The sequence below is a fragment of the Microcebus murinus genome, chromosome 10 (genome assembly GCF_040939455.1).
Source record: "Microcebus murinus isolate Inina chromosome 10, M.murinus_Inina_mat1.0, whole genome shotgun sequence".
NCBI lineage: Eukaryota > Metazoa > Chordata > Mammalia > Primates > Cheirogaleidae > Microcebus > Microcebus murinus.
In genome coordinates this window covers 21976067-21987021 of record NC_134113.1, presented here as the reverse complement: position 1 = coordinate 21987021, position 10955 = coordinate 21976067, and the positions used below count along the sequence as shown (strand labels likewise).

Below are 10955 nucleotides of genomic sequence, written 5' to 3'. Positions count from 1 at the left end.
CCTGTAGCGATGCGCTAAGTGCGTCACGCTGACGACTGGCGAAGGGCACAGATCTGAGGGCCCGGAGGACGTTCGGCCTCTGTGAGCCGCAGCCTTTCCAAGGGAGTGGTTGGGTCTTCGCCATCTTAGGGAGTGAGTGTGGCCGGGCCTTCCTCGTGGTGGGTGCGGGGAGCGGAGCCCAAATCCCCTCTGGGGCCCCTGCTTTGGCTGTGGGCCCAGTCGGGCGCGGCTTCTTTCGGAAAGGCAGTCTTGACCTCTTCAAGGGCGCGGAGGAAAAAGAGGAAAAAGGCCCCAGTTGGGGTCCCAGGGCGCCGGTGACATTAACTGCCACCTTGCCTGTCCTCTAACCGCCGCTCCCTCGTCCCCTAGGAAGATGTTCTCGTCCGTGGCGCACCTGGCGCGGGCGAACCCCTTCAACGCACCACACCTGCAGCTGGTGCACGATGGCCTCGCGGGCCCCCGCAGCTGCCCCTCCGGGCCCACGGCCCCGCCTAGCCGCTCTCGCAACCTGGCAGCCGCCGCGGTTGAAGGTGAGATCAGACCCTGCACCAGTACGCTCATTAGGCCCATTTGTGGTCCGCTCTACCTTCGAGGCCTGGGCCCAGCCTGGAGGACAGGAAAGGACGCGCCCAGCCTGTCGCACCGTAGGACGGCGCCCAGTTGCTTGCCCTGGGATGTCAGCCCTCTCCGCCCTGGGCCAGTCTCCGGTCCTTGGCCCTCCCTCAAGGGCGTGGAAGGGCCTTGGTCCAGGTCCCGTAGTGACCTCCACGTCCCGGAGGGAGTAGAGGCGGAGAGGCTGTGACTAGCTCCTTATCTTCTCCGCCTGAGACCGCTTGGGCAGCGGACTATTTATTGGTCAGCAAAGTATGGGGTAAAGTTCCCTTCCTGAACACTGGCCACCCACAGTTTTAACTGTATTACCTGTTCTTTGATTTGGCTTTAATTTTCTTGAAAGTACTCCTCCCTTAAGTATTTCCTAAGTTTTGTATTAGCTGACGCCAGGTAAATCATCTTTCCACATAGTTGTATATGAGATAACTGGGTCTCTTGTTCTAATGCGACTGGCTGAAGAGACTCTTCGCAGCCCCAGGTAGGCTGTAGGAAGGAGGTAATTGGTGGGCATCTTTTGGGATTTGTGATGGTTGGGCCCAGTTTTAACTTGTGTTTTTTTTTTAAATCCTAGTTGAGTTTATATTCAGAGAAACCTGAAAACCGAATTGTAGGAATCCTGAAAATGTTATCTACATTGTGCCTGTAAAATCGAATTTTTTAAAAAAAAATCATTCATGTGCTTCTCTGATCCTTGCATTATCATTCTGTCTTTCCATTTTAAAAGTTAAAGCTGACGTCATTTGTGTATTAAATGTCTTTGCAGGAATTTATGTGTACCTATTTTTGTGTTATAGGGGTTCATAATTGGGGATAGTATTAATTAGTGGCTGGCATGAACTTCGAAGTTTGCAGACTTTACATGTTGAGTGTTCTCAGAATTGTACTGTTATCAGCAGTTAATAATTTGAAGTCTGATTTTAATTGTAAAAGCTATTAGTGTAGAAAACTTTTTAAAAATGAATATGGCTTATTAGTATCTCACAGATATAGAACCCTCATAATTTTTAAATGATCTGATTTTGGCAGTGAATTTTTTAGCCATTTAATTGTGACGAGAGCTATTTGGCTATGACAGTACTGTTTCACAGGGAAATAAAGTTTTCTTTCATTCCTATGGCCTTAGTCATCTCCAAAGTAATACTTATTTGATTTTTTTCCCAATCAAACAGAGGAGTATAGCTGTGAATATGGATCTGGCAGATTCTTTATCCTTTGTGGACTTGGAGGAATTATTAGCTGTGGCACAACACATACAGCATTGGTTCCTCTAGATCTGGTTAAATGCAGAATGCAGGTTTGTTTTGCATGCTGGACTAGAGCATATTGTTGAAGCATGACTTAAATTGTAAGATGTAGTCCTCTACTAACAAGCCGTGTGGAAACCTAACTATGCAGGAGGTAAGTTGATGATCAGTAACATGAGTTTTATTTTAAAATGCATGGTGTGTCTTGTCTTATTACAGAGTACAGTTGTGAATTTGGCTCCATGAAGTATTATGCACTGTGTGGCTTTGGTGGGGTCTTAAGTTGTGGTCTGACACACACTGCTGTCGTTCCCCTGGATTTAGTGAAATGCCGTATGCAGGTTTGTATTGAAGTGACAACACTGAAAATATCTTTCATGCATTACCTAATTCTAAATATTAACAATCTTAAAGCACTTCACAAGTGAGAATTTGAAGACATCACATAGCTGCTAGAAAGTTCAGTAGGAAACCACACCTGAATTTCTTTAACTTGTGGTCTTTATTTTGAATCCAAGAAATGTCTCTTTTGTGGGGGTAGATTATTCACTGTCAGACTCTGGCTGTAAATGGCTCTTTGCATTATGTGAAGTAACTTCATGTCCCTTATCTGTTAGTAAGGCTAAGGCAAAGAGTACATGTAGATTTCTTTAAAATACTCTTAAAATCTTAGTATGAAAATTTTGTGAACATAGCCTCTTTATATTTACATAAAATTTTTAATAATTTGAATATCTTTTAATTAGGTTTATTGAAACAAAAATAATCAGACATCAAAAATTTATTTGTTCCAAACAGGATTAGAAGTCTACTTACCTAAAAGAAAGGAAGGTGAAATATTAGGAGAGAGAGGAAGGTGATGTATACCAGCCCTTTTAGTACTGGCAGAAATAGTGAGATAAGCTTTTTTTTACCATTAGTTAATAGAGTGGATATGAAATATACCTTTGCTAAAACATAATTATGCATGTCTCTCGAAGTGAATTTATGTTAAGTCAAAAGACAGATTCTCATTATGTTGATGTACCTTTTTAACTTGTATTTAGTTTGATTGTTTAATGGTTACAAAACTTTGATATAATCTATTTAAAGGATTAGCAAATATCAAGAATACAGACTTATCTATTATTTAGACAGTAGCTTTAATTTTTTAAAAGTAATAGGAGTTGGGTAGTAAGAAATCTCTTAAGTCGTTATGTTTAGTATGTATTTTTGTTCAAATTTTACCCTTTTAACTATCCCTCCAAGACTTAAGTCTGACTTAAAGCTAGACCTTAATGTATAAAAGTTTCCATTTATAAAAATAATCATAGACATTAAGCTGATATGCAGTGAACTTACACAGTAGTCCCCCCTTATCTGCATGGGATACATTCCAAGAACCTCAGTGGATGCCTGAAACCTCTGATGGTATGGGACCCTATGTTTTCTCCTGTACATACATATCATTGATAAAGTTTAATTTATAAATCATGCACAGTAAAAGGTTAACAATAACCAATAAAAGTTAAGTGAATGTGGTTGCTTTCACTCAGTATATTTTAGACAGTGGTTGATGTCAGGTAGCTGAAACGGCAGAAATTGAATCCTTGAATAAGGGGGGACTACTGTATTTATCTTTTGTGTAGTTATTGAAATTTATTTTAAAACCAAAACAAAAACTGATAGTGAAACTAAATATTATGAGACATGTTAGCTTTTTGGTGCATTTAATTATTTTTCTTGTTTTAAAAAAGGTGGACCCCCAAAAGTACAAGGGCATATTTAATGGATTCTCAGTTACACTTAAGGAGGATGGTGTTCGTGGATTGGCTAAAGGATGGGCTCCGACTTTCATTGGCTACTCCTTGCAAGGACTCTGCAAGTTTGGCTTTTATGAAGTATTTAAAGTCTTGTATAGCAACATGCTTGGAGAGGTATGTCATTAACTTTGAAATTGAAAGTACTGAGTGTTCAACTTTGAGACCAAAAGGGATCTTGAGTTTTTGTCTCACCATGTTGTTTGTTTTAGAGCAGAAAAAATGGTCCCAGAAAGTCAGCAATATACCTCAAATCATAAGACTGTTTTAACAGACACAGGATGAGAAAAAGAAAATATATTTCACTGAATTACAGTGCTCTTTTTAATATACTGTGTTGTTTTCTAAATGAGTTGAATTTTGAGTTTTTTAAAGAAAAGGTCTCTGGGATTTCTTTGTATAATTCGAGGGATACCTACACTTGGCACCTAGATGTTCAAAAAATGTTTACATTGTACTATAGTTATGCATTTGATTAAGGAAGTTATGAGAGACAACACATTTGGTCTCGTGTGTTACCCGCGGATTGTGTGATGAGAAATACTTTTAAAACGTCTAACGTTTACTTGTTTCCTAGAACTGTCACTTTAAAGTAAAATTGAAAACAGCTAATGCAACAGCAATTCATATCCCTCCTTGTTTTGCATTTTAGGAGAACACCTATCTCTGGCGCACATCACTATATTTGGCTGCCTCTGCTAGTGCTGAATTCTTTGCTGACATTGCCCTGGCTCCTATGGAAGCTACTAAGGTTCGAATTCAAACCCAACCAGGTTATGCCAACACATTGAGGGATGCAGCTCCCAAAATGTATAAGGAAGAAGGCCTAAATGCGTAAGTAAACACTTGCTTAAAATTTTTATTATAAAAATATTCATGTTAAGGGAACTTCATTTCCACATCTTTTTTTTTATGTTAAAGTAAGGACCATTTGTCATTCTAAAAGTAACTTGATATTTGGCCTAAATATTTACTATTAACTTTCGGAAGGGGCTTATTAAAATTCTTATGATCTATTCAGAGTGAAGAATTTTCATGTAATCAGGCCACAACATGCTTCCTTAGATCCACCTTTGTGGATGAACTTGAACTGAGTTCTGCCCGTAAACTTCTTGTTTCTTGTAGTTCCAGTCAAACATCCAGCAACTTTTTTGGTTGTATAGTCAAAGGTGCTTGAGTCATTGGCATGTGAGATAAATACACCTGCATGTTAGTCTAAAGTTCTGATAGAAATGACATGCAGTTATGCTGCCATTTTATACTATCAGGACTCGACTGGTGTGCGGACACTTCTGTTAATGATGAAAATCTCTGCTAGATGAATGTATGCAACTGTGTAAAACAAGTCTCCTAATTTCTTAGATTCTACAAGGGGGTTGCTCCTCTCTGGATGAGACAGATACCATACACCATGATGAAGTTTGCCTGCTTTGAACGTACTGTTGAAGCATTGTACAAGTTTGTGGTTCCTAAGCCCCGCAGTGAATGTACAAAGTCAGAGCAGCTTGTTGTAACATTTGTGGCAGGTTACATAGGTATGAATTATTTAGAACATATTTTTCTATGAAATTATAGACAAATCATTTCCATCACTGGCCTATTTTGTTGAGGGAAAAATATTCTACAGTTTGTAAAGCAGTTTTTTCTTCCCATAACATTTTATATTCCCTACAGGATTCATAAGTACTTCCTGATTAGTTCCTTAAAGGATGTTTTATGGTTAGCATGATTGTTTTGATATGTCATTATTAGGCTTGAGAATCTATTGATCTGACTGCTGCACCTTTTTTTAATTGAGAACAAAGTTTTTATTTTTATTTTTTGAGACAGAGTCTCACTCTGTTGCCCAGGCTAGAGTGCCATGGTGTCAGCTTAGCTCACAGCAACCTCAAACTCTTGGGCTCAAGCAATCCTACTGCCTCAGCCTTCCAAGTAGCTGGGACTATAGGCATGTGCCACTATGCCTGGCTAATTTTTTCCATATATTTTAGTTGACCAATTTCTATTTTTAGTAGAGATGGGGTCTCACTCTTGCTCAGGCTGGTTTCGAACTCCTGACCTCAAGTGATCCACCCACGTCGGCCTCCCAGAGTGCTAGGATTACAGGCGTGAGCCACCGTGCCCAAATGAGAACACAGTTTTTATATAATAAGAAGAAAGTGTTGACTCAAATCTGAATTAAAGAATCTTTTAAAGGATTGTTATATTTTACATAGGGTAGACTGCATTATAACCATATCACTCTCACCCTAAATCTGATTGGTGTGTTTGTTTCTTTTTTAGAACTTAAAGAAAATTTTACTATTGAAAGTCATGAAAAAAGATAGTTGGCTGTGATATGAATTTCTTTTTAACTGACTCTGTATTGGATGATTTATCTTGACTTTTTTCAGCTGGAGTCTTTTGTGCAATTGTGTCTCACCCTGCTGATTCTGTGGTGTCTGTGTTGAATAAAGAGAAAGGTAGCACTGCTTCTCAAGTCCTCAAGAGACTTGGATTTAAAGGTAAGATGATGTTTTTTTCTCTAAAGGAAGAACACTTTTGGGTATATTGCATTTTTTCATTTATGTTTCCTATTTGAACCAGGTGTATGGAAGGGACTCTTTGCCCGTATCATCATGATTGGTACTCTGACTGCACTGCAGTGGTTCATCTATGACTCTGTGAAGGTCTACTTCAGGCTTCCTCGCCCTCCTCCACCTGAGATGCCAGAGTCTCTGAAGAAGAAGCTTGGGTTAACTCAGTAGATAGATCAGAGCAAATGTGGACTGAATCTGCTTGTTGATCAGTGTTGAAGAAAGTACAAAAGGAATGTTTATATATTTGACAGTGTAGGAAATTGTCTATTCCTGATATAATTACTGTAGACTCTTGCTTAAGGCAAGAGTTCCAAATTTACTGTTGAAATAAACCCAGCTGTTCATGATTTGTCTATGATTTCATTTTTTGATTTTTAAAAAAATTTTGTAGAGGCTGGGCATGGTGGCTCAGCGCTGTAATCCTAGCACTCTGGAAGGCCAAGACTGGGAGGATCACTTGAGCCCAGGGGTTCCGGACCAGCCTAGGCAATAGTGAGACTCCATTTCTATATAAAATTAAAAAATCAGCCAGATGTGGTGGTGTATACCTATAGTCTCAGCTACTTGGGAGGCTGAGGCAAGAGGATGGCTTGAACTCCAGGAGGTGGAGGCTACAGTAAGCTATGATGATTGTACTCTTGCTTGGGCAACAGAAAGACTCTGTCTTTTTTTGTAGAGATGAGGGTCTTATTCTTGCCCAGGCTGATCTTGAACTCTTGGTTTAAAGCAGTCCTCCTGCCTCAGTCTCCCACAGCACTGGGATTACAAGTTTGAGTCTCCATGCCCCGTCTATTTTAGAAGCTAGTTTTTAAAAAACTATTTAGTTCTAAAATAGTTGGAAAGAATTAAGTAAATTAAGACCTTAAGGAAAACATGCAAACTAACCATTGAATGAATATTTCAGTCCCTATTCATAAATTGTGATGTCTCAAGTTTTATCACGAGAGTCCTATATTTTTAGGATACATACCCAAAATTTTCAAAAACTTGATTTATTAAATTTAAATATGGATAAATATTCATTTGTGGTTTTATTTTGACAAGTAAATTTCAACATACGTTCAAATATTTACAATGTACTAGTTTTTAATGTTGATGAATTTACTAATCTTTAATTGTAAATGAAGGTAACCCACGCTGGCTAATTTTTAGAATCCTAGTAAAGGACCAAAATAAGTGACAGCTGAAAACCATTTCAGCAACCCTAAATTCTCTTCACACAAATCTGATTTTTTAGGTTACAGAAAATTTACTATAAAGTAATTTTCAGTCTGGTTTTTAAGAAAGGTACTGATTGATGGCTGAACTAGATGAATTACACTAGGGAAAAAAGCATTCTACTCAGCCATCTGAGATTTGATTGTAGCTTTAAGCACAAACATTTTTTAAAGGCTTCTAGAAAGTAATCCTGTCTTTGTTTAGTTTTCCCGTACGTTTGGTTTGGAAGTATAAAAGCCCAATCTATAATATTCTATTTTTCAAATGTTACATTTTGCCTTGAGGCCTTGGTTATATTATCTGGGAGGGTTAACCATTTCTATGTAAAATATACAGATGGGGGCCTCATGAAACTCATATAGTAAGATCCATGAACTAAATTTAGATGCCAAATGTTTCTGGATGCATGTTAACTTCTTCATATCATCATCACTGGTCTTGTTGAAGGTTCCTGAAAGGATGACTTTGGCAGTGAAATAACAAAAAAATTATTTAACCCATGATAAGGGCTAAAATTAATCATGAGCTCTCCCTGCTGGCTCTTTTTCCCTAGCTGACTCTTTTCACATCTAAAAAGAGTCCAGCAGACTGAAAGCAAATTTAAGTCTTTTCCTTTACATTTGCTAGAAACTGTCTTTTTAGAATCTGTTTTTACAACCTTGAGGAGTTCTTGAGTTCCTGAACAGAGTTCAGGTGTGTGAACTTAAGACCTCAGTTCTGTCCAAAACTATATCTCAAAGGCAAATGATGATCACAATCAAGTGATAAGTCTGTCTCAAAAGGAAATGCAGCTGCTTCTGTTATCTGTCTGCCACTAAGAAGAAAAAGAGTGTATACAACAATTCATAGCACCCTGTTGATTTGGCCACAGCCATAATCTTAACTTTTACAACCCCTGAATAAAACGCTTGAATACCTGGTTCTCTCTGCCAACATCATCTCCCTCTTTTTCACTTCTGTGTTGGCCTTTTTCCCTCTGGAAGAGTAAAATAAACTCTGTCCTAAACTTTGGAGAAATTTTTCTCTACCCACACTGTGAGCTCCTTCCTCCTAAGTCTCCACCCTAACAATTCCAACCTTATTTTACCTGTTCTGTAGAGAAAAAGAGTTGCAGGTGTAAAAAGAAGAGCAAGTGGGAAATATTGAATATATTAGTGCAGCCAACCCAAAAGTGGACCATGGATCTAAAAACTTCAGGACAATACAGGGCAAGATGGCTGACTGGAGATACCAGCTGCTAGAGCATCTCAGTAAGAAGTTTCAGATGAAAGAGAAAAAATGAACAGACAGACGTAGATCAGATGTTCTGAAGGAAGGGTGCCAGAGCCCTAGGGAGACTCCAGGGGAAGAAGTTGAGGTGCAGAACGAGAAGGAGCAAGGTATCGGCAAAGATCAAACACTTGAGAGGCTTGGACATCTGAGTCGCTGGCTTCCTGAGCTGCTGGAGAGACTTTCTGCCCACACCAGCCCAGAGGCTGCTGTTGCCAGTAATCTGGGAACTCCTTGTGGACAAGGCACCAGGCTCCCAGCCCACCTGGAGCACTTCCTGCCCCTACAGACCCAAGCTAGGATGGCAAGCACCATATTGCTTCTTCACCCATTGTGCTCTTTTGTCTTCCCTAAGGTGCTTCAACTTCTCAGGTTGTCCCACAGACATTACCCAGCTCCTGCCCAGACTGCAGGAGCCACAGGGCTGCAGTAGGTCTTGGGTGAGCTGTGTGACTTTAGATTCTGGGCAGACTGCCTCCCCAAGAGAGGGTCAGAGATGACCAGAGTGCTAGCATTCATCTATACAGACTCTTTTCCTCTCCTTCCCTCACCCACCCACAGCTGCCATGAGAGAAAATTGAGCCACTACACCAAGACTTTCAGAGAGAGTGGGGCTCAGGCTTTTCCTCTTTGGATCTTGGAGTGGACTGAAGTTGTGTTCAGACTATGAGCTCCCTATTTGCCAGCCCTCCCTAGAGCTGCTTGCCTGGTGGTGCCATTAGGTACCCCGCGTAGGCAACTTGGGACCAGCATGCTTCTTCCTGGCGTGGTCAGGGTTTGCTCTTGGTTTTGGGAGGTGAGGGAGCCCACCCGGGCAGATCTGGGGGAGAGTGTGGTGTGGGTCCTAGCTGCAGTGTGCTCGCTGGGCACCTCTTCCCCCACGGGAGGGCTGCACTCTCACCTCAGGCCTCGACCCTGGGCGGGAACCTCCTGGCAACAGTGCAGTTGCAGTCGTGGGGGAGTTCGCCTGGCTTGAGCTCCTGCTGGTGGGTCCTGGGTGAGGGGAGACTGAAGCAAAGGAGGGTGAAGAGGAGTGAGGCCCACTGCAGACAGCCAGTTTGTGAATCTCAGACAGACCTACCTCCACAGGCAGGTACTGGTTGGGTGGGCCACTGCAGCCTCTCAGTGGCGGCTCTGCCTAGAAACTGGGAGCAGATCTTTGACCCCTGCCAAAACAGCTACCTTGCCAGCTTCCGTAGAGACTGGCCATGCTCACCCACGCCAACCCTGCCCAGCCATACTCCCCTACATGCCTTTGCTGTGGCAGAGAATAGGGACTCACTTGGAAGTTCCAGGGCCCACCCACCACCTGGGGCCTTCGAGTGCTTCTCCTGAGGGACCAGAGCCAGTTACAGGACCCAAAATCAACATCGCAGTTTGTTTCATCTGGCTAGCACCACCTACTGACAGGGAGGTCAATTTGCACTCTTTACAGCATTTACTGACTTGGTGTGTCAGGACCAAGGAGTGGCCATTTAGGAGAACGCCTACCCCTCCCCACAGAAAAGCTGCATTTCTGGATAGGGTTGGAAAGGACCCAGCCCAGGGCCTTAGCATACAAGCATTTAGCCCCCTCCCCCATGATCAGGGCTTGTCCTGACCCTCCTACCAGTGGCTCTCCCTAGTGGTCAGAAAAGCAACTTCTGAACCCTGCTGAGGCTTTGCAAAGCCTTTCAGGCTCCCACAACCTAGTCAGGAACTGTCTTGCTCCTTCCCCCACCTCAGTGGTCATGGAGATCAAGAGTTGGGGATGAGCCACTCTGGTATAAAAATTCATAAACTTTTCTTTTTGAGGTAACCAGCTCTGTGAACCTGGATACCCTTCATGCTAGGCATTGGAAACTGTATCTAATGCTGTGTGGGTTTTTTTTTTATGGGTTTTTTTAAGGTTATTATATTGTACTTGAAAAATTTATTGATGAATGATTGATATCCAATAAACTGCACATATTTAAGGTGTACAATTTGATGAGTTTGACACACATATATACCTGTGAAAATATCACAATCAAGATAATATTCTTCACTCCCCTAAATTTCCTTGTGCCTCTTTATAATCTATACCTCCCCCCATCTCTAACCCTAGGTGTGATGGTTAATTTTATGTGTCAACTTGACTGGGCTAAGGGATGCCCAGATAGCCAGTAAAACATTATCTCTGGGTGTATCTGTAAGGGTGCTTTCAGAAGAGATTAGCATTTGAATTGGTGGACTGAGTACAGAAAACCACTCTC

The 10955-nt window shown here is 41.4% G+C and overlaps 1 protein-coding gene, 1 long non-coding RNA gene and 1 other non-coding gene across 4 annotated transcripts; 2 read left to right on the top strand and 1 right to left on the bottom strand.

Annotated features, from left to right (window-relative positions):
- On the top strand, positions 1-6581 carry SLC25A3 (solute carrier family 25 member 3). 2 transcript variants are annotated; one of them, XM_012787623.2, is made up of 8 exons: positions 1-132; positions 370-530; positions 2076-2197; positions 3593-3772; positions 4308-4489; positions 5018-5190; positions 6049-6159; positions 6242-6581. In XM_012787623.2, exons 2-8 carry the CDS (start codon positions 374-376, stop codon positions 6400-6402), a joined length of 1086 nt encoding a protein of 361 aa, XP_012643077.1. In that variant the 5' UTR covers positions 1-132; positions 370-373; the 3' UTR covers positions 6403-6581. The 2 variants fall into 2 exon arrangements, with proteins under 2 accessions (XP_012643077.1, XP_012643076.1); XM_012787622.2 differs by lacking the exon at positions 2076-2197 and adding an exon at positions 1782-1906.
- On the top strand, positions 4706-4946 carry LOC142873621 (small nucleolar RNA SNORA53). The gene has a single exon (XR_012921614.1). It is a non-coding gene; the product is annotated as a small nucleolar RNA SNORA53 (small nucleolar RNA).
- On the bottom strand, positions 6240-10569 carry LOC142873455 (uncharacterized). Its single transcript, XR_012921501.1, has 2 exons — positions 6974-10569; positions 6240-6789 (listed from the first exon to the last, which is right to left on the bottom strand). It is a non-coding gene; the product is annotated as an uncharacterized LOC142873455 (long non-coding RNA).
- Positions 10570-10955: the final 386 nt, after the last annotated feature.

Excerpts from the sequence above, each read along its gene's own strand:
- SLC25A3 (XM_012787622.2), top strand. The coding sequence starts at position 374 with ATGTTCTCGTCCGTGGCGCACCTGGCGCGGGCGAACCCCTTCAACGCA. Across the intron at positions 3,773-4,307 it reads ATAGCAACATGCTTGGAGAG|GAGAACACCTATCTCTGGCG; the intron begins GTATGTCATTAA and ends TTTGCATTTTAG. Across the intron at positions 4,490-5,017 it reads AAGGAAGAAGGCCTAAATGC|ATTCTACAAGGGGGTTGCTC; the intron begins GTAAGTAAACAC and ends CTAATTTCTTAG.